Source organism: Onychostoma macrolepis, chromosome 04, assembly GCF_012432095.1.
Source record: "Onychostoma macrolepis isolate SWU-2019 chromosome 04, ASM1243209v1, whole genome shotgun sequence".
NCBI classification, from domain to species: Eukaryota; Metazoa; Chordata; class Actinopteri; order Cypriniformes; family Cyprinidae; genus Onychostoma; species Onychostoma macrolepis.
The window spans coordinates 6,069,585-6,093,919 of NC_081158.1; the positions used below are offsets into that span (position 1 = coordinate 6,069,585).

At 38.1% G+C, this 24,335-nt stretch overlaps 1 protein-coding gene and 1 long non-coding RNA gene across 2 annotated transcripts; one reads left to right on the plus strand and one right to left on the minus strand.

Annotated features, from left to right (window-relative positions):
• Positions 1–303: 303 nt before the first annotated feature.
• Positions 304–9,894, plus strand: LOC131538454 (gastrula zinc finger protein XlCGF7.1-like). The gene is made up of 3 exons (XM_058772332.1): positions 304–388; positions 8,465–9,200; positions 9,873–9,894. Exons 1-3 carry the CDS (start codon positions 304–306, stop codon positions 9,892–9,894), a joined length of 843 nt encoding a protein of 280 aa, XP_058628315.1.
• Positions 9,895–10,345: 451 nt separating this feature from the next.
• Positions 10,346–23,816, minus strand: LOC131538626 (uncharacterized). The gene is made up of 5 exons (XR_009270612.1): positions 21,886–23,816; positions 21,537–21,582; positions 21,183–21,256; positions 11,562–11,689; positions 10,346–11,075 (listed from the first exon to the last, which is right to left on the minus strand). It is a non-coding gene; the product is annotated as an uncharacterized LOC131538626 (long non-coding RNA).
• Positions 23,817–24,335: the final 519 nt, after the last annotated feature.

A 24,335-nucleotide genomic window follows, 5' to 3' on the forward strand; every position in this document is an offset into this window, starting at 1 on the left:
TCAGGCTTAATTACGCACTGCTGCATTTGTAAAATCTGTTTTGCTAATATGCTATTATTAATTATTATTAGTTTTTTTATTTGGCCGATCAGGTCATTTAAGGGCATTAACTATCACTCTGATTCCCTTACCAGTGTGCAGACTACCAAACTAAGGAGCTGATTGATACGCACCCAGAGATTTAGTTTGCATTTATTTTTTCTTTCTGTTAATTATACTCATCTTATACAAAACAAATTGTCCAGACACACAGAAAAACTCCTGGTGAATCATCTGAGATCCATGTGACAAACTACTATAAAGATGGCGTTTATTAAAGAGGAGATTGAAGACATGAGGATTGAAGAAGTATTCAGTCTAAAACATGAAGAGACTGAGGAACAAACAGGTTGGTTTTCATTCTCAAAGCTGAACTCACTCATTTGGTGCTTATTAAAATATCTATTTCTACTGAAATTAACAATATTTCTGAAGAATGAGCTCTCTCTCCCTTATAAATGTACACACATACAGTACAGACGCACATTTGGATGCAACGAATACCTCCAGATTGGGCTTTGGGTGCTGTATGTGACAGCCACACAGCCTCTGGCTGCAATGGCATATCAATTGCCTCAAGTTGCTAGTGATACTGCTTTTGCCTTGCACCAGTTCCAGCCGCAGCTTCAGGGCAAGCATGTGAGTCCAGATGGACAATACGTCGCATTGATTTGGGGAGGCTTAGGTAGACCTGTTCACCTTCAAGGAGTCCTCCTATTGCCAGCTGTTTTATTCCCTGACCGAGGCCTCCCTCGGCACAGATGCACTGGCTCACCTGCGTCACCAAATCTCATAACAGTTCAGCGCTGTCCATAGGAGCCCCAATACCTCAGTATCTCCATAACATTGAACGTGGCTGACTGAAACGGAATGTCTTGGTTACATATGTAACCCAAATTTCCGATTTTAGGCATTTGTCGGCGATTTTTCAAAACCTGTCGGCGAGTGAAAATCAGGGCTAAAGTCCTGCAGTTTGAACTGGGCATAAGGGTGCTCCGATCAGGATTTTTGGAGCTGATCACCAAACGTCGATCAGAAGCAGTATCTGCAGATTTGATCACAATACTGATCTTTTTGAAGCTTTCTTTTTAACATGTAGAATTATTTATAGTGATACTCCAATTTTTACAGAGATTTATTCAATTTAATTTTTGAAAATGGGGGAATTCCCCTCTTAGGCAACTCTTTAATTTGCATTTCCCTTTGTGGGAGACACTTTTTAAAAATTTTTTATATATTTTTCAAAAATATATAATTATTTCTAATGTTTGATCATGCATCATGCAATAGTTTACACATAACACAAGCCTGATTTTGTGAGATGTATGTGAGGCGGCCTTAATACTTCGACTGTCTGCACATTGATCTTGTGACGCAATTTTCGTCAACAGAAGTGTCCGTGGATGTCCACACACACCGTCTGTGTGCAGCCTGTACAACAGTGCAGACGCGAGGTGAATGTTGTATGTGTGCGCACTTCGAGCGTGCGAGTGCTGAATGGTTTAAACATTTACATTTAATCGTTTAGCAGATGCTTTTATCCAAAGCGACTTACAAATGAGGACAATAGAAGCAATCAAAACCAACAAAAGAGCAACAACATGCAAGTGTTATGACAAGTTATAACGTAGTACACGTAGCAAGGTTTTTTTTATTTTTTTAAGAAACAATAGATGTAGAACAAGAAAAGCTTGCAAAACTGAAAGAAAGGGCCTGATCTTCCTAATATTGTATAAAGCAAATCCGCAGGACCAGGCAGTTTTAGCAATGTGGTCTTAGACATTCAGCTCATCAATCACAACTCCAAGGTTTCTGGCTGTTTTTGAAGGAATTATGGTTGATGAGCCTAACTGGAAGGTGAAATTGTTGTGAAGTGATGGGTTTGCTGAAACTACAAGCAGTTCTGTCTTGGCAAGGTTGAGTTGAAGGTGATGGTCCTTTATCCAGCAAGAAATGTCTGTTAGACATGCTGAGATGTGTGCAGCTATCGTCGGATCATCAGGATGGAATGAGAGGTAGAGTTGAGTGTCATTAGCATAGCACTGATATGAAAATCCATGTTTCTGAATGACAGAACTTAGTGATGCCATGTAGACAGAGAAGAGAAGTGGTCCAAGAACTGAGCCCTGAGGCACCCCAGTAGCTAGATGTTGTGACTTGGATACCTCACCTCTCCAAGTTACCTTGAAGGACCTATCTGAGAGGTAAGACTCAAACCATTGGAGTGCGGTTCCTGAGATGCCCATTCTCAATAGAGTTGACAGGAGGATCTGGTGGTTGATCATATCAAAAGCAGCGGACAGATCCAGCAAGATAAGTAATGAAGACTTGGAAGCCGCTCTTGCAAGTCTTAAGGCTTCAAGAACTGAGAGCAAGGCAGTTTCGGTCGAATGTCCACTTCGGAAACCAGACTGGTTGCTGTCCAGGAGGTTGTTCTGTGTGAGAAAGGCAGAGACTTGGTTGAACACAACTCGTTCAAGTGTTTTTGCAATGAAAGGTAGAAGGGAAACGCGGGTTAACACGTTATTTCCTTATCACTTCTCGAGTGTGAACAAAGCAGCGACTGAATGCTACCCCAGATAGTCGTGCAGTGTGAACTCGGCATTACGCAAATTGTTAATTTTATCACAATAGTATGTTCTTTTAGCAGTGGAGTGATCGATATAAATTAAGGTCAGTAGGATTTTGTTATTTGCGCCATACCCTTTCTACAGCCCTGAACTTAGAACGATGTTCGCGGAGAATGTCAGATAGCCAAGGGGCAGAAAGGGTGGTACGGGCTGGCCTGGAAGATAAGGGGCAGAAAGTATCTAAACGAGATGTCAGAGTGGAACAGAAAGTATCGGTAGCACTGTTAGCATCAAGAGATGATAACTGTTTAGGCAGAGGAAGTGAAGATGAAACCATAGCAGATAGCCGGGATGGTGAAACGTCGAAAAGTGACATGTGGAGGGATATGTGTTGTGTCAGGAATCATGTTGAGGTTAAGAGTGAGGAGGAAGTGATCCGAGGTGTGCAGTGGTGAAACCAGTGTCGTATGTAAATAATAGGGGTGGAACGATACATGTATTCGTACCGAACCTTCACGGTATGGGCATCTTGGTTCGGTGCATGAGCCTTACAACGAATACAGTCAATTCACCCTCAATCCAGAAAGGGGTGCCCGCAGTAATGCAACGCTGCCCGCAGTAATGCAACGCTGTTTGATAACCGCCAGCAGAAGAACAGTGAACGCCATGAGTTGCGCACTTGAAAACAAAGCCCACTAGACAGTGACCATGTGCTGATTCTGAATGCGTCTCTCACATAGACTGACAAATGAGTATACTTTAAAGGTTTGCCCACTCAACTGTTTGCGAAATGGAGCTTTGTGCTCGTGTATCCTACCTCTCTCATTTGGCACAAATCCAAATACTCCATAATATTTTCATATTTGCGATGTAACATCTAAATTTACGTAGATTTCAGTCGTGTTCCAACGGTGACACAGAGGTGGGCACGCTAATGTTTGGTTCACTGTATTTTATTTTGATAAAGTACCAACTGCGCTGTCAAGTTAGCAATGATGGAACTGATGTGTTTGTGTGTGTGTGAGATCGCTGGCGCAACTGTTTCCTTATACCAGCAGAATCAACTTTAAACACTTGTCTTATTAATAATGCATCACTGTAAAAGGTCTACTTTTATTTGTGTACACTCACAAATAAAACATTGTGCTTTTGTAAAATAAAGAAAACAAATAGGATGTCGCTTTCTGCCATTTGAGTTTCCTTTCTGTGAACAAATTAAGCGTGTCAAAAAAACCTGAAACTCAGCATATATATATATAACATTACAATGTAATATATTTAATATTTTCACATCTAGGTGGAAAAAACAGTAATTTGTACTACTGTCTGTTCAAAATAAATGAAAAGAAATTGATCATTGTAGATTATTATTATAATTTTTTCCCCTGTTGTACCGAAATCGTATCGAACCGTGACCCCCGAACAGAGGTACATACCGAACCGTGACATCTGTGTACCATTCCACCCCTAGTAAATAAGGTCCAGTTGGTTGCCTGATTTGTGAGTAGCCGTAGTTAACACTCTCTTGAGATCAAAAGAGGCAAGTAGAGTGTGGAAGTCTGCAGCCTGAGGTTTATCTAGGTGGATGTTGAAGTCTCCAAGTATAACTAAGGGAGTACCATCCTCAGGAAAGGTTGAGAGCAACACATCTAATTCTTCCACAAAGTTACCTAGTGGTTCTGGAGGTTGATAAGCAACAACAAAATGGATTTTTAGAGGGTAGGTTATAGTAACCGAATGCGATTCAAAGGAGCTGTTGATACTCAGAGATGGTAAAGGAGTAAATTATTAGAGATGAGCAGACCAGTACCTCCACCTCTTCCAGTCAAATGGGGGGTGTGGGAAAAGGAGAAATTAATGGAGAGTGCTGCAAGTGTAGCATTGTCCTCTGGTTTGATCATTTGAAGCATTTATTTGTTTACAGGGGCAATGCACATTAATAAACATAACTGATCCAGGTCTCTGTTAAGGCCATGAGGTTTATCCTTGAATGACTAGTAATGGAAGTAATGAAATCAGCTTTGTTGACAGCAGACTGACAATTCCAGAGACCAATAGAAAAAGAAAGTAATGTATTAGCAGACGTAGGAAAAGTGCGCAGGTTGTTAGGATTGCGCTGCCTACACTGTGTGATGCGTGTTTTGCAAGTGGTAGTGATAGTAGTGATCTGAAAACACATATAAAATCTAAAACAGAAGTGAAACAAGTAGTAGGAAGTAGGATCAATAAAAAGCAATACTTATATCCCTTGCCGGTGTCCCTGCCCGGTGGAGTCGCACGGTAGAGTCGATGATCTTTACACTCTTCGGTCTTCACACAAGGAGGGCTTCACACGACAGATGCCACGGTATAATAACCTTTTTTTATACCCGTCTAACAAATCACTAATTGAATTCAGCTTTCCTGTTTATCACAACAAATGGCCAAGCAAGCGCAGACACTGACAAGATACACGATACAGTACGAGACCAAACGTGATTTCAGCAAGTCTCAACACAGTAAACAAAACAAGATACACTAGTGAGACTTGAAAAGAAATGCAAATTATAAACTAATTAAAGGGTTAGTTCACCTAAAAATTAAAATTATGTAATTAATTACTCACCCTCATGTCGTTCCAAACCCGCAAGACCTTCTTTCATCTTCGTAACACAAATTAAGATATTTTTGATGAAATCCGAGAGCTCTCTGGCCCTCCCATAGAAAACAACACAACTGGAATGTTCCCAGGTCCAGAAACATAGTAAGGACATCGGTAAAATAGTCCATGTGACAGTGGTTCAACCAGAATTTTACGAAGCTATGAGAATACTTGAGGTCAAATTTGGTAGCTGAGCTGAACCAGACAGTTATAGAAGTGCAGAGAACGAATTCAATGATGGTGGAGTAGAACTGTTTCAGCAGCTCCTGTGGCAGGTTGAACTTCCTCAGCTGGCGAAGGAAGTACAACCTTTGTTGGGACTTTTTGACAATGGACTCAATGTGATTGTTCCACTTCAGGTCCTGAGAAATTGTGGTGCCCAGGAATCTGAATGACTCCACTGCAGTCACAGTGCTGTTCATGATGGTGAGTGGGGGGAGAGCAGGGGGGTTTCTCCTGAAGTCCACGATCATCTCCACTGTTTTGACCGTGTTCAGCTCCAGGTTGTTAAGACTGCACCAGACAGCCGGCTCCTTAAACTCCTATCTGTAAGCAGACTCGTCACCGTCCTGGATGAGGCCAATCAGTGTGGTGTCATCTGCAAACTTCAGGAGCTTGACAGAGGGGTCTTTAGATGTGCAGTCGTTGGTGTAGAGGGAGAAGAGCAGTGGGCAGAGAACGCAGTCCTGAGGAGCTGCAGTGCTGATCGTACGGGTGCTGGATGTGTATTTTCCCAGCCTCACTAGCTGCTGCCTGTCTGTCAGGAAGCTGGTGATCCACTGACAGATGGAGGTGGGCACGGAGAGCTGTGTCAGTTTATTCTGGAGGGTGTCTGGGATGATGGTGTTAAAAACTGAGCTGAAGTCCACAAACAGGATCCTCACATAAGTGCCTGGTCTGTCCAGATGTTGCAGGATGAAGTGCAGTCCCATGTTGACTGCATTATCCACAGTATGATGCAGTCAGCATTATCAGTATGATCACATTTCACTGAAAACAACTAAATTCTAAGCAAGATGGATAGCCTTAGCAAGCATGTTGCCAATAATCTGAGAGCATGAAAGGAACTTAGCTTCCTGAACACATTCAGAGATGAATGGAGAGCGAAACATAGTCAACTGGGATGTGGAGCTTGATCTCTTAATCCTTCCTCATGTGGGAAATGAAGATCCCATCTAACTTGTTCTTAAGTCAGTCTTATAACTCATGGAGTCCATATCAATAATATAGCAATGCGTGAAGCAATGCCACTTCCAAATCAGGAACCTATGATCAATGCGCAAAAACTTGCACTTACCCCACAGTCCCTTACTTACAGCTCGCCAGAGAGTGCTCTCTCCCGATTTAATGCACGTTACAACAGCTTGTGTGAGGCAGTGCCTATTATATCAAGTGTCGCATCCCTATAGGTAGACGTGGATCAGCTGATGCGAGCTTGACTAACGTGACCTGCCAGAACTGACGCTGATGCTAGATATACAGGTGCATCTCAATAAATTAGAATGTTGTGGAAAAGTTCATTTATTTCAGTAATTCAACTCAAATTGTGAAACTCGTGTATTAAATAAATTCAATGCACACAGACTAAAGTAGTTTAAGTCTTTGGTTCTTTTAATTGTGATGATTTTGGCTCACATTTAACAAAAACCCACCAATTCACTCTCTCAACAAATTAGAATATGGTGACATGCCAATCAGCTAATCAACTCAAAACACCTGCAAAGGTTTCCTTAGCCTTCAAAATGGTCTCCCAATTTGGTTCACTAGGCTACACAATCATGGGGAAGACTGCTGATCTGAGAGTTGTCCAGAAGACAATCATTGACACCCTTCACAAGGAGGGTAAGCCACAAACATTCATTGCCAAAGAATCTGGCTGTTCACAGAGTGCTGTATCCAAGCATGTTAACAGAAAGTTGAGTGGAAGGAAAAAGTGTGGAAGAAAAAGATGAACAACCAACCGAGAGAACCGCAGCCTTATGAGGATTGTCAAGCAAAATCGATTCAAGAATTTGGGTGAACTTCACAAGGAATGGACTGAGGCTGGGGTCAAGGCATCAAGAGTCACCACACAGACGTGTCAAGGAATTTAGCTACAGTTGTCCTCTCTTGAACCACAGACAACGTCAGAGGCGTCTTACCTGGGCGAAGGAGAAGAAGAACTGGACTGTTGCTCAGTGGTCCAAAGTCCTCTCTTCAGATGAGAGCAAGTTTTGTGTTTCATTTGGAAACCAAGGTCCTAGAGTTTGGAGGAAGGGTGGAGAAGCTCATAGCCCAAGTTGCTTGAAGTCCAGTGTTAAGTTTCCACAGTCTGTGATGATTTGGGGTGCAATGTCATCTGCTGGTGTTGGTCCATGGTGTTTTTTGAAAACCAAAGTCACTACACCTGTTTACCAAGAAATTTTGGAGCACTTCATGCTTCCTTCTGCTGACTAGCTTTTTAAAGATGCTGATTTCATTTTCCAGCAGGATTTTGCACCTGCCCACACTGCCAAAAGCACCAAAAGTTGGTTAAATGACCATGGTGTTGGTGTGCTTGACTGGCCAGCAAACTCACCAGACCTGAACCCCGTAGAGAATCTATGGGGTATTGTCAAGAGGAAAATGAGAAACAAGAGACCAAAAAATGGAGATGAGATGAAGGCCACTGTCAAAGAAACCTGGGCTTCCATACCACCTCAGCAGTGCCACAAACTGATCACCTCCATGCCATGCCGAATTGAGGCAGTAATTAAAGCAAAAGGAGCCCCTACCAAGTATTGAGTACATATGCAGTAAATGAACATACTTTGGCCAACAAGGCCAACAATTCACTAAAAATGTTTTTTTTTATTGGTCTTATGAAGTATTCTAATTTGTTGAATTGGTGGGTTTTTGTTAAATGTGAGCCAAAATCTTCACAATTAAAAGAACCAAAGACTTAAATTACTTCAGTCTGTGTGCATTGAATTTATTTAATACACGAGTTTCACAATTTGAGTTGAATTACTGAAATAAATGAACTTTTCCACGACATTCTAAATTTATTGAGATGCACCTGTATAACCCAAAGTGCAACGCTATTCAAAGTATATTGCAGCACATGGAAATGGTAACATTTACTATAATGCATCTTGTTTTGTTTTTTACAGTGTAGTACCATTTTAATGGAAAACAGTGTTAATAGTCAGCTTTTACAGTGTGGGGTTAACATGCATCTGTTTTTTCACCATAGACCTGATGCTACTGAAAGAGGAGAGGCAAGAACTGAATGAAATAAAAGAGGAGGAAACGTATGAGGAACATCATGATTATATAACTGGAAAAAAATCCACAAATACCGAAAAGACTTTCTCACGAAAAAGAGCCCAGAAGAAATCTTACGAATTTTACACCTGCCATGAATGTGGAAAGAGTTTCAGTCGAAAACAAAACCTTAACGTCCATATGAGAATTCACACGGCAGAGAGACGTTTCACTTGTCAACGATGTGGAAAGACTTTCAGTCTAAAACAGAACCTTAAGGTACACATGAGGATTCACACAGGAGAGAAACCTTACACCTGTCAACAATGTGGAAAGAGTTGCACTCTAAAACAAAACCTTGAAAACCATATGAGAATTCACACAGGAGAGAAACCTTTCACTTGTCAACATTGTGGTAAGAGTTTCATTCAAAGAGGGAACTTTATAAACCACATGATTCTTCACACTGGAGAGAGGAATTTTACCTGCCCTCAATGTGGAAAGAGCTTTAAACAAAAACAAGGCCTTCGTTCCCATATGAGAATTCACACTGGAGAGTGTGGAAAGAGTTTCACACTTTCACAGACCCTTAATTCCCACATGAGGATTCACTCAAGAAAGGACTGTTTAATATGTCAACAGTGTGGAAAACATTTCAGTAATAAAATAAGCTTCAAGACTCACATGAAAGTTCATACTGGAGAGGAGCCTCACACATGCGCTCAGTGTGGAAAGAGCTTCAGACATAAACTATCCCTTTATTCCCACATGAGAATTCACACTGGAGAGAAACCTTACACATGTCAACTGTGTGGAAAGTATTTCAGACGTAAAGTAACCCTTAATGAACACATGAAGATTCACTTTAGGAATTAACTGCTTTAGATGTAACCATAAAATTAAAATTTGCTGTTAAATGACTCACCCTCAGGGCTTTCCAAAATATGTAAATATGGGAACTAGATCAACTTTTTTAATGGAGGGTGAGTAGATTTCACACTACAGGTGGCCATGTCGTTTTTAAATGCTACCTATGAGCTAAACAAAGAATGTATGAAAAAGTTTTCCTGATCAAGTATTAACAATAAAAGGATAATAATAACAGGATACAGAAACCCTTTTAGGGTTAAGAATTATGTAATCACTGGAGAGAAGTGTGCCATCAATAGCTTGAAATAATTTAATCAATACACAGAAAAATCATTAGTGTTAAAGTTTCAAGGACAGTGTCAAATAGTGTTAGTGTTATTTTAACATAAGTTAATAAAATAGCACTGCTGGTGTTATCTATAACTTGGTGATACTGTTAAATCACTGTGTTAAAGAGTGTTCTTTTCACATTAACCCAAACTGGTGTAAATTAATGCCATGTATTACTCATTGTACCTGTTTAACAGACCCACAAGTTTCTCTTCCTAAGACGCAAAAAAGGACAGGTAAAATTGTTTTTATATGAACTTGCTTCACAAAAACTAGGAGAGAATGTCCACACTGTAAAAAATTTGACCGTAAATTCACAGTAAATTACTGGCTACTAGTTGCATTACTTTCTCAGTAAATTACTGTATTTTTACAGTAAATGTGAAATGACAGTTGTATACTGTGACTTCACAGTAGTTATTACTTATACTGTGATTTAGCAGTATGCTCCTGTAGAATTACTGTATTACCTGTGAAGTCACAGTTAATGCCATCAGATTACTGCAATTTAGCAGTATTCTGCTGTAGAATTACAGTGTAAACTGTAATAGTAATGCAACTCAGTAACCAGTATTGTTTTTAATTTACTATAAAATGTATTGTTAATTAAAAACTTAATTTATTATAAAATACTGTCATTTTTACATTTTATCTGTTAACCCATTCAATGACCTATAATACTGGAAAGATATGTTCAATTCAAATAAACACACAAACAATTAATTGTACACATTTATTTTGCAGCTTAATAAATTCTGTCTAAACTTTCCAGCAAAGAGGTTCAGACGGTCATGCTTCTCTCCATCGAACCAGGACACACGATAGAACATATTCAGTGACCATCTTACTGCATGACTACATCGGAACATTGCTTACACACTAGATTGACATCCATTCGAAAAAGGTGTCAGTTCCCAGTCACCACATTCAGTGGGTCACTGCTGTTGCAGTACAGACCAAAAAGTTACAGAACAAGATGATATTAACCCTAACCATTTAAATAACAGCAGTTTAAAAACATTTCCATCACAAACGCACAGTCAAGAACAGTCCTGCAACAAAGTAGAGGTGTGTGATTTATCCAGTCAGAGCAACTGTGTACATCACTTTAAAACAGCTTCCTCTCTGGTCTCCAGCACAGCTTGTTTGGTCTCCACACCACTTGTTTGAGGGGGAGAAGGGGGTCGTCACCACTTGGCTGCTGTGGTCCTGCACGGCTCGCAAAATCACAACACATCCAAACATTCCTTGTTTAACCCACCAAGTAAAAAACAAACCCTCAAGTACAATGTTATGTAGAAATTACCTTTGGTAAATTCCAGAGTGCAAGAAGCATCTTCAGCATACTTCAAATTGACCGTCCAATGTCAGCATCCATGCCCTCGTCTTCATTGTGTCACCTGGAACAGAAACAGATATACTGTTACCTACTGTTTTTCACCCCGAATAGTCAATAATTCAATGCTTTGATAGGAGGAGCCTGATTCGAATCCCAATCTCACAGTCGAATATTCGCAGAGGTGTTATGATCATGCCCTTTTGGCTATATGGGGGTGCTCAAATGTCTTGATTTCACATAGAACTACCAGTTTTCTCCCAATAAGTTAATATACAGTCTATTAAGATAATGCTGCAAATAAGAATCTGAAAAGAAGGAAGCTTTAAAAGGTGCTGTATGTAGGATTGACACCTAGCGGTTGAACTAGGTATTGCAATCCAAATTCAAAATATTGGAGACTGTTTTTTTTCACCCAGCCCCTCCTCCTCAGACTTGACACTTGACAGACTTGATGAATGAAATTAAATATGCTGTGTTTTCCACCAACTGGCAACCCGGGGTGCCGAAATACAATTGGGTAAACTGGCAGTGGGCGGGTTTCACAAACCATAACAAACACAGACATTCCAGGCGGTGTTACGGTTTAACTGGTTTCCGTGTTATCTGGTGACCAACTTCCTGGTTCAGGTCCTTCGCTCCAGATGTGATGGGACGACCGCAGCAGATTCGCCGATTCTGAAAGCACAAACTGCCGTGATATTAAACTGTCAAATAAACGCACACTTGCTCATTACACGATTCTGGTATTCTTGTAATGATTACAAATTAATGGTATAATCGCCCGTAGCGGCTGAATTACAGAAAGAAAGAAAAAAAATGTTTGGCATGGGTTTCGAACACGCGCCAAAAACGGTCGTGCTGTGGGACGCCAGTAATGAGCGCACTGAGCTACCGAGCTGCACTGAATCAATCGCAGATTTTTGGATTCAAATAGGATTTTACTCTCGGCGTGACATCATGCAGCATGGCTGAATCAAGGAAATGTGCCCGTGTTAACTTGTGACCACTGTTTGCTGACGCAATAAGTTAACGTAATTTTCCAGCCAAAGCACTTCTAATGCTGCTGAAAGATTATGATTTGATCATACGATCAGACAAATTGCTCATCGTCACAACGAATCCCATTAATGTAAACACTGTTATTGCATAACACCCCGAAGTTTAAGTCTAGTTCTATGTTGCGATCCAGTGGATCTTTGGCAAAACTCACTCTCACACTGGTAGGCTGCCCATATACACTTCTTGTTTTACAATGTTTAAAAAAAAAAAACAACAACAACAACAACAACATCTTAACATCTGCTAACTATCCAAGACAACCTTTAAAGTGTAACTACTAGTACTAGTAAAACACTACTAGAAATAATCAGGATTTCGAAATGGACAAATATCTGATGGGGCATTTTCCCCATGCAACCTCTTTTTTGCCACAATGTTTAAATAGGGAAAAGGACAAATTTCCAAACTCTTTCAATCAATGCTCCACAATCACAATCCCTTTTATTGCCAGATACAATGGTTTTACATGTACAAAGAATGTGTCTTTGTGTACTGGACAAAAATACAACAAAGAAATAAAATTAAACAAATAAATGGATGCTCTAATCAAACCCTGCTACAAAAGACAGTGTACACAAAAGTGGTTCATTTCACTGGTTAATACATGAAAATAAATTTTTGCCTTGCTTAGTCAGGGACACGTGACTGATTGTACACTATTGGAAGAGAGCTGAAGTGGATGACGATGATGACATCACTAAATCATCAATGAACTGACTTTAGCTGGAAAATGACTGTTGTTGGCCTCTATTTTCCTGTTGACACTGTAAACCTGCTTTGATGTAATCAGCATTGTATAAAGCGCTATATAAATGAAGGTGAGAAACAATTCAAATTATACCTCTACTGCACTTTTCATAGCTTTACAATACACACACACACACACACACACACACACACACACACACACACGTTTGTTTTTGTGAAAAGTGGGGACATCCCATAGGCGTAATGGTTTTTATGATGTATACTTTTATACTGTTTTTATACTTTTACACTTTATCTACTAGATCAAAGTAAAAATGTCCTCAAACACACCTAACCAATGCATCTATGACAAAAAGAATTTCTGCCTTTACTGTGAGAAGCCTTATGCAAAAATCACAAGATATCTCAAAAAGAAACATTCTGGAGAAGCTGAAATTGCAAAGGCCCTGTCATATAAGCAAGGTTTATCCATGCGAAATCTTTTATTAACAAAAGTAAGGAACATGGGAAATTACCACCATAATAGTGCGGTCCTGTCCACTGGAAAAGGGGAGATCATACCAAAAAGGCAAGCAATGTATATGCCAACAGCAACTGACTATCTGCCTTGCAAGTTTTGCTTTGCTATGTATGTCAAAACAGACCCAGGCGACACCATAAGCATTGCAAATTACAAGTAAGAGAGAATATGCCAGGGAGGCGGAAGGTTCAGGCAAGCTGTTCTCTGTTGTTGCCCATGGACTCAACAATTTCTAGTGGACTTCAAAAAATTATTGAAGACATGACATATGATGCTGTAACCCAGGTGATAAAATCGGACTCATTAATTCTGTCATTGGGTGAGAGAATGTTTCTAAAAAATGGCGAAGTTGGACGACACCGGGCCCATATTAGAAATAAGATGAGGGAACTTGCCAGACATCTTCTTGTGGCAAGAATCATTGACAAGGACATTGTTGCTTTAAACGACTTGATCAACCCAGCCAAGTTTAACACAGTACTTGAAGCTGTGAAAAAGATGACCGGATTTGACGAATCGACAAACAGATTTTCAGTTCCATCAACAGCACCGAAACTACGACATTCCCTTGTTAAAGTGTCACATATTTTGCAGGGGGAGGCTTTACGCCAAGAGGACGAACCTTTAAAGGGAAGAGCAGAGCACTTTAGTAAGTTAATTGAACTGGAATGGACAATCCATGCGTCATCAAATGCACTAAAAACATTATACCAGAAAAAATGGAATAGCCCGCAAATTCTACCTCTAGCAGAAGACATCAGGAAGCTTCAGAATCAGTTAAAGTGCCTTGAAGAGGTCAACAAAAAAGCACTCATTGACCATCCATCCCAAAGGTCATGGAGTGATCTCTCCCAAGTGACTCTGGCACAGCTAATTTTGTTCAATCGACGTCGTGAAGGTGAGGTTTCTAGGATGGAGGTTACAACATATCTGCAGAGAAACCAAACCAATATGCAGGATGAAATTTTGGAGAGCCTATCACCTTTTGAATAGAAACTATGTGAGAATCTCACCAGAGTAGAGGTACGAGGGAAGAGAGGTTGGAAAGTGCCAATACTATTAACAGCAAATGTAAAGGAATCAGTGGAACTTCTAATTGAAATTAGAGAAGACGCTGGGATTTCCCCTAGTAATCCTTACATATTTGCCCGTCCTTATTATGGATCACAAGAGAACATACGTGGATGTGACAGCTTAAAGCGATATGCCAAAAGCTGTGGGGCTAAACATCCAGAGAACATCACTTCCACTAAGTTGAGAAAACATGTAACCACAGTATCTCAGTTACTCAACTTACAAACACACGAACTGGACCAGCTTGCCACATTTATGGGACATAACATTGATGTCCATAGGGAGTTTTATAGACTCCCTGAAGGAACGTTGCAAATGGCAAAAGTGAGCAGAATTCTTCTTGCCTTGCAAAGTGGAATCAGCAAATTTCAAGGAAAATCTCTGGAGGACATAACACCTAACATAAACTGTAAGTAAATGATTTCTGTGTATTGTTCTTTTTAAACAAGGCAAAAGCTCCGTACTTGCTTAAAACCTTTTCAGTTTTACATAATGTGATTTACATAAAGTATTTAATAATTTTGTTACAGCTGAAGAGGGCTCCAGCTCAGAGTCAGTCAGAGGATGCTCATTCTAAAAAACAGACAAGTCAAGAGGGTAAGTTTTTATTTTGAATGTTTGACATAAGAATTAAAAATTCTATACATTAAATGCAACATGGCTTTGATTTATTCTGTCATTTTAAGTAAGTGTTGCTCTCTATGTGGTTTCAGAAAATTCTGACACTGAGGACGATCTTTCTGAAATAAGGGCTCTTAACTCAGGAGAGGCAGTTGGGTATATGAGTAATCCACAACTGCCATTAAATCAAAAAGGTATGTTAATCCATTCACTATACAGCAGAAGATCTTGACATTTGTTTTTAGAATTGACCATGGTGTATTATGTTTTCAACTTTGTAAAATCTGGATTACTGACATTACATTTTGCTTATTCATTCCTTCATATATTTAATAACTACATTTCTTTCTCTTCTCCTTTTTAAAAAAATAGTAAAACCCAGAAAGCCCTGGTCAGGAACAGAGAGGAAAGTCATAGAACACTATTTCAAGAACAACATTAAAGAAATGAAGGCTCGGTGGAAAGTCTGCACTACCATAATGGGTGGGGGCGGAGTTTATCACTTGGAAAACCATTCCTCCGATTAGGAGTGTGTGTGCACTTTAAATAAACGTTGCCTTTATTTCATTCAAAATTAAACTAAACACAGTAGGGTATTTTAGTTTTTCTCACTCCAAAACAAAACGTTTAAATGTAACAGTTTTCTGCAGTATTAAAAGGGTTGATTCTTGAGCTCCAGAATAATGATAATTACAATAAATACCAGTTTTCGACAACAAAAATACACTGTAAAAATATTTTGGGGATAAAAACCCTATTAGTACTACCAGTAAACAATTAAAATTTTAATTTAAGTCATTTTTTTAAGGAAAAATATACTATACTTACCAGTCAAAAAAGACTGATGAAGTGTATATGATTCACATTTTATTATACTTTATATTTTATTATACTCAGAAAAAAAAATATGGCTAAATGCAATTAAACGTTTAGAAATAAACACTAAACACAGTAGGGTATTTTAGTTTTTCTCACTCCACAACAAAACGTTTAAATGTAACCGTTTTCAGCAGTATTAAAAGTGTTGATTCTTGAGCTCCAGCATCTTTACAGTGTGTTTGTGATGCAAGAAATGACAAATGAACCAAACACATGTCGTTCTTCACAAGTCAACAGGGGACCAAAGTCATCTGAACAAATTCTCTATCATATGGTCATTTCTACACAGTTTAACCTGTCGATGCTAAATGAGCAGTTTAAGCAAAATACATGCATTGTTTTCCAGCACTTCACAGTTCCCTTTTGTTCCTCATACTGTATAAATATCTAAAGTGCCATCTATTCAAAACCAGACACAAATACACATGTGGAGGTCAAAACTCAAAATTATGTACTGATTAATTATTGCACTGAAAAGTTTCAGTTGGTTCTATAAATGTGGGAATGTTAAAAGACATTCAGTTCACACAATTTAATGGAGCCAAATGAAGATTTTCGATGCAGTAAATCAAAGTTTTGACCTCCAAAGACCAGAAAGGTCCCCTGTTAGATAGCGAGGAACGACACGTTTGGATGACTTTATATTTATTAATATTTCACTTTTTGAACAACTCTGAAAAAACAGTGGTGATAATTACAATAAATACCAGTTTTTGACAACAAAAATACACTGTAAAATGTTTTGGGGATAAAAACCCTATTAGTACCACCAGTAAACATTTTAATGTCCATTTCTGTAAACTTACATTTCTAATCATTTAAGTTATGTAAGCTTACATTGTAAAATATATTTTCCGTCATTAAACTATTAAAATCTACTATTTTATTAAACTTTTTGAATTTATATAGTAAGTGTTCAACAGTATTTAGCATTAGAGTGAAATAATAATGCTAATTAATCAGACATTATTTGACCTCACTGTAATCAGGTCATACTGAATGTTTGAGTAAAGTTATGTTGTAAGACTTTAGAGGAGTTTAGGAGTATAAAAGACTGGTCTCTGTTAAATCTTCTCTAGAGTCTCAGAGTCTCTTAGGGCCATTCAGAGACAATAGAAGAATGTGAACGGCGTGTGTGAAACAGCCCTTACAGTTCCTGCTCCGGCCTAAAGGGGCGCAGCTGAGAATGGCCTTAAACACACACACACACACACACCCCAGGTCCCCTCTTGGTCAAAATTAAGAAATCTTCACCAGAGGCCTTTTCAATTGATTTTAGCTTGATTTAAGGCATGACCAAAAGGGGACCTGAAAAATGTCCCCACTTGTCTCTCAGGTCCCCTGTTAGTGAGTGTGTAACGACACCAAGGTCCCCTCTTAGATAGGTAGGCAAGTACACACTACACACAGGCAGGACAAAAGAAGTCTTCCTCAATGGGAGGCTGGCCAACACAGTTGCTATAAATCTGGGAAGACTGCATGATGCACTTTAAATGCAAATATCTCATCTAATTTGTTTAATAAAAAATATATGAAATATGAACTTTATCAAAATGCTGCTGAAAAATCTGAACAAAAACAACAGCAAAGTTTCATGAACTTTAATGGTTGTAATGGGAATGGCCATCTGGGTTCTTGTTTTAATCAAAACTATGATGGTCTTTGCATGTGGGTCTGTAATGACAATGTTTTGTAAATTGTGCTTAGTGTCTAGTGGATTCTAATTCAGATACATACAATCTCAGTCATAAAAACAGAAAAATAAGTAGCTAAGTTCTTTAAACAAAGTAAATTACACTTTACAGAAAAGTAGTGCAACCTATTATTATTATTAAACATTGTTGTTACTCAAAGAGAAATGCTGCATACATCTAATTTTGCAGTTCATTGCCAATGTTATGAAGTCTACATCACACACTAAAAAGGCCAACCACATCTCTTTGTTTCAACATCTGTTGAAATCCTCTGTCAGGATGTCAGAAAATGTAACTACTTTGTCAAACTTTAATGAAATGTTACAGTCCTAATAAAATGGCAGTTTATTTAAAAAGACCTAGCAAACCTTGAAAACTTGCTTATGTTCAAATCAGCTTTCTATAATCATAGCAGGCTAAGTGGTAGTCATTAAGGAAATGTGTCCTCGTCAAAACCGTTAAGCTACCAGTTTCATTCTGTCCACATAACAAGTCCATACAGATGCTCCATATTACCAAAAAATGAATCAGTCAATTGACAAGCCTATATATTTCACCTTTTCACACAACTTTGTGTAGCGAGTTGTGCTGATTTAGTGAGTGAATGTGGATAATTGTGAGTTAGTGACAGAACGTGATTGTGAGATGGATCCTGTAAAAGTCAGAGAGCTGGAGAATTTTCTTCTCTGTGGAACATATCCTCCTGGATGTTTCAAAAAGGATAAGTTCATCATTAAAAGAAGAGCTGAAAGCTATATAGTGAAAAGCCTTAAAATTGCCATTTTAGTGGCACAAGTACAGCAAATAATTACCTTAGCCTTTGTCTATTCTATATCAGATGGCCTGTTTCACTATATATGTTGGAGGTGTAGGTGAGGTGAACATTTGGCCAAAGTGGTCACCTCAGAGGAGGCAAATGATGTTTTTGTTAGCCTCCATGCCAGTGATCAGGGGGGTCATTGTGGCATGGAAAAGACTCGAGATGCCATCAGCTTCAGATTCTACTGGCCTGGCAAGGAAGAGGACATCCGCAAATAAGTGAGTTTTATTCTTGTCTGCTTATTTGTGGCTCATTATTTTAAAGAAAAATCACTAAATCGTTAGAATGTACTTAACACAGAACATTAAATTTTGTAGATAGCCGAGTGCCCTGAATGCCATGCCAGAAGGTCTACATTGAAGGAGAAGAAGGCCTACATCCAGATAGAGGCAAGTATATCCAATGACAGTAGTGTTCCAAAATTTGATAAAATGCATTTTGTCCTTCTATACACCATATTTTTCCCAGATCACAGAGCCTCTGGAACTGGTGGGAATGGATTTGGTTGGAAATTGACTCCAAGCAAGCAGGGGAATCAATACATTTGTGTTATGATTGATTATTTTACTGAGTGGACAGAGGCCTATCCTCTGAAATCAAAAACTGCAAGGGAAGTGTCTGACTGCATTTTAGATTTTTTCTATAAATTTGGAGCTCCAAAAAGGATTTTCACAGATCAAGGCAAAGAGTTTGTGAATAAGGTAACATTTGTCACTTAAATGCTTTGGATTAAAAAAAAAAAAAAAAAAAAAAAAAAAGTCATTCTTTTTTTCAGTATACTGTACACTTATTTTCACAGATTAATTCTGACCTTTGTCAGAGGTTGGGTATTAAAAGGAGCTTGTGCTCTCCATACCACCCACAAACCAATGGCACCATCCAAATGTATGATGCTGACCTGGATTGTTTATAGCTGCATAACCTTAACAGATACTGTATAGTAACAAGGATAAGATAAATAAACTACCTTTCAGAGTTCTAACAAAGTTGGTGGGTTGAAATGCTGAGAGCTGGGACACACACCTGAAGGCAACCTTATTTGCACTTAGGACCAAAAAGCAGCTCACAACACAGTTCTCTCCTTACTATCTCATGGTTGGCCGGGAGGCAAGATACCCTTCAGAAGTTCCTGATAACTATTGTTATGATCTGAATTAGTCTAGGGAAGACCGCAACAGAAATAAATGGTTGGTGGCGAGACACTGTGCGACGGCACAAAAGAAACATTGTCTCCAGACCCAGAAAAGGCTACAATAACCCCAAACAACCACAGTCACATGCAGCAAAAATAAGTTTTTATTTACAGTCTAAACAGAAGTAACAAAAAAGGTATTAATTTCAGAAGAGGGCAAGGCCAGAATAACAAACAAAGGAACTAACTGTATAACCCAACTGACTAAACTTTAAAGAAAAGAAAACAAAATACAGCAGATTAAACTAACTCCCTAAACTAACATAAACAAGAGAAAATAAGTAATACAAAACAAAATGGCACCCACCTTCCTACTAAACCCAAAACAAAAGACATAAATTAAAGCTTAAACTTTGTAATGGGCTACCGAAGTTAACGCTCACTTCTCTTTAGATTAAGTCTCAATCTTAGCTGTAATCAATGAGACAAAAGACAGAAACTCTACTTCAACAGTCTCAGCACAATTGCGATAAAAGGTACACCAAAGCACCAACTAAGGTTTCCCACTAAATTCTGGAGTTTAAGGACGAGTTCTCAGCCGTCTCACACCATTCAGCCACCACCAACTGCTGGTCTGAGGGTAGCTGTAGTTTAAATACTCGCTCTCCTCTCCCATCACCCAATCACAGCAGAGCTCTTAATTAACCTCAGGTGGGGGATACAGGTTCTGCAGGGAGAGAGAGAGAGAGAGAAAACAAGGCACAGAATTCACACAACAACGGAACCTTACGGCTGTGGACGTAACACTATGAGGTGGGTTCTTAAATATCAGATACATAATTGAAAGAACCAAAGACTTAAACTACTTCAGTTTGTGTGCACTGAATTTATTTAATACACCAGTTTCACAATTTGAGTTGAATTACTGAAATAAATTAACTTTTCCATGACATTCTAATTTATTGAGATGCAGCTGTACATAAGGATATAATGAGAACACTATTGTAAAAATGTTGTGAATTCTTAGGGTTTCGCTGGCATTTAATGCTATCTTTTAATCAAAACATAAAACATTATTTTTGGATCTGTGAGGCATCCGTAACACATTTTCCCTGTGTGTTAACGTCAATTATGACTGTCTAATGTCTGACTTGACTCTTGGTAATGTGTCCACACACCAGTGTGTTCATTATTAAAAGAATACATAACTAATACTTAACATAACTAATCACTTAACAGTTTTGATATTACAAATCTGTCATTTTCATAATAAATTATTGATTTTTTTTGTTTTAAAACCAAGACAGTTGCAAATATAGGCCTTTTTAAACATTTTAAGACCAAATGATTCAGTTCAGAAGTGATAGCAGGTTTGAATCGTTTATGTTGACTTAAGGCACTGAGGCAACCTTTTTGTTTACATTTAGATCCTTTAAATGAAATGAATACATCATTAGTATCATAGTCAGAACCATTCTCACTCTACAGCAATGCCTTTTTCCAGAAATCATGACCAAGATAATCCACAGACCTTATTCTGAGCAGTTTCATGTAGAAACTATCTGTAGAAAGAAAATAGTTCCTACATGAAACTGCTGACAACAAATTTGTGGATGACTTGACACTTGAAAATACAATAAAAATGAGAAGGACAACATTACCTTGAACAATCAAGCAAGCTAGGGGTTCTTGGTAGCATCACAGTCTCTTAACCATCAGTGGCTGTAGCACAAGGCTGCAAAATAATACATCAATAGAATAAGAGTACAATAAGACTCAACTGTTAATAATCTGTACCTATGGTAGCACATTCAAAATTCAATTTATAATTTTTCAGTTGACGAAGCAGACAACGGCTGCTCGGTATCACACACACACACACACACAGCAGGGAAGAAAAATATGTAGAAGCCCAATTAACGTTACTCATTTCAGATGAATTTACTCTACCTTTGCCATAATCCATGGCACTATAATTTCTCTGGTTGATAATAACAATCAAAAGACCATCTTACCTTACATACAACTTTATTCCCCAGTGGTCACCTCTGTGGAGAGAACCTACACAAGGAAAGAGATCGCTGTTAGCGCTAAGAAAAGCTAAATGATTTTTTTTGTTTTCGAAATGAGGCAACAAAAATGTAGCTAATGTCTCACATTTAGCTACTCACTTAATACGGTATAATTACTACAACCAACGTCTGTTTATGGTTAAAAAAAAATGGCACACTCAAACCTATGTGTGCATGCTAACCGCTAACAACGTGACAACAGAACCTACAACTAACTCTACTTGGTTAATACTTTTAAATTACATGCACTATCATATTAAAAAGCCATTTAATTTGACATTTCAACACTTACCGCTGAATCCGTTGGACTCGGATGAGAAAATGGAGGAGACGAGAGAGCTCAGTCAGACGACAGCACGTGGAGGCGGGAAGGAATTCACAGTAGTTTCCTGTAACAGCTCCGCCTACATTATTTTCACAGTAAAATTCCCGAATACGGTATTATAGTGTGACAATCGCAGTAGAAGCCTGTAAAGTGATAATAATGTAATTTACTGTGAAATATTACAGTTGCATGCTGCAAAATCCCGGAAATTTTTTACAGTACAGTTAAAATACTTTTTTTTTTTTCTTTTTTTTTTTTTAAATGAGTGAAGATCAATTTAAAGTAGGATGTTATTTTGACTCAAATTTTAAAATTGAAGTAATGGTGCCAAGTACTTGAGCTGTGATATGTACATTTCATGTTAGTTTATAACCTGACATTGAACAAAAAAAGGCTGATGTTTGTTGCATAGTATATATTTATTCAAGCTGTAACTTTTCCAAAGTGGTACCTTGTGTATTTGACAAAATCAGCTCTGGTTCAGGTGTGAAAAGGCAGCTGAGGTTAGCTAGCTTGATTTTTTTTTTTAAATTTTATTATTATTATTTTTTTTTTAGCATGTAGGAGTGGGCTACGGTTAAAACAATATATATTGTAAATTGTGGCTGGACTAAATTTTACTTTTTTTTTTTTTTTTTTTTTACTACTTTTACATAGTTTCTTCATTTCAATTAACAGAAATGTAACTATCAGAAATAATTAAAAAATATAGCTGCAAACAGCAATTAAGGGGCCAAGCACAACAGGGGCAAAATGAGGAGCTAAGCATGGAATGGAGCATCAGACCAACTGTAGCAATGAGTAATTAAACCGTTTTCAGAATATTTTAGTCAAAATGCCTGAAAAATCGTAAATATAACCACTAGCAATATGATTTATTGGCTTATCACTTTTGACCAATAAGCTATACAAAAATATTTCATCTATCGACATGAAATCCATAACTTTTTGCCAGCAAAGCCTGAAGATGATCTGACTTGATATTGGTGAAAATCGTACCAACGGTTGAGGAGGAGTTCGAAAAAGTAGGTTTTCAACATAAATCAAAATGGCGGACAGGAAGTTCAGCCTACTATGGCAAAATTGGTATCTATGTTCTCGGCCATTGCAATGAAAAGTTATAAGCGTTTTTTGAAAATTTCAATATTAATGGTTAATTAATGTTTTGTCACTTTTAAGCAATAGGTGGCGCTGTTACCAAATTGATGTGACGTGGTCAGTGTGAGGTGACAATGGCACATCAATATGTCAAAGCTTTGCAGAGATACAGCCTCAGATGCAGTTTGGCATCTTTCCAGCAAATTCTTTGATGCGTTAAAACAATAACCATTTTGTATATTGACACGAAATCCATAACTTTTTGCCAGCATGTTCTGAAGATGATCCGAGTCAAATTTGGTGAAAATCAGAATAATGGTCTAGGAGGTTTTGTAATGGTTTTCAACATAAATCAACATGGCAGACAGAAAGTTCAGCCAATTATGGCATAATTGGTATTGATATTTTCGGCATGACCCAAGGAATATATTGAGAACAGTTCATTACAATTCATTCATTACAATAGGCCAATTTATTCAAAAGTTATTGGCATTTTTGTAAATTTCTTAATAACACAAGGGGGTGATATCCTCAAACTTTTTGAGTACTTTCAGGGCATAATGCCGAAGACACATACCGAGTTTTGTAATTATACGCCAATGCGTTTGTAAAATATAGCATTTTATGACAAAATACAAAATGGCTGACATGGGAAAATTGGGTATGGTTTGACTCGGCATGTTGCACTGAATCTAAAGAGTTTTGTGATTTTTGGCCAAACCATTCAGAAGTTATAAGCAAAAATAACAATTTTTCATATCTCCTGACTACTAGGTGGCACAGTGCTAAAACTAAGTAGCCTCAGATCATGTTTGTTATAACACACACCAAGTTTGGTCTCAATACGCCAAACCGTTGCAGGCTCTTCGTCAAATTCGTTCACATGTTTTTCGAGAACGGTTGACTAATGAACTTTTTGCCAGCATGGTCTGAAGATGATCTGAGCCAATTTTGGTGAAACTCTTCTGCAGAATTGAGCCTATTACATTCAATAGAGAAGTAGCCACTGAGCTTTCATACTTTTGTATGAATTTGGATTCTTTTTGTGTATTGTACATTATACCATTCTAAGGGTGTATTTGAGCATTATTGGTTTGTTTTATTTGTCATTACTTGAACATTTAATGGCTGAATTTTTGGTAGTGATTGTATTTATTTGGAGAGATTAGTCACAGTTCATTTACTAGAGATATGGTATTTGCTGTAGAGCTTAATTTTGGACATTTTTGTATTTTGAATTATTAAATAATTTACAAAAAAATAAAAATCACTGCGCTTAACTTTTGGTTTTGGGTGCGTAGATCAATCGGTAACATCAA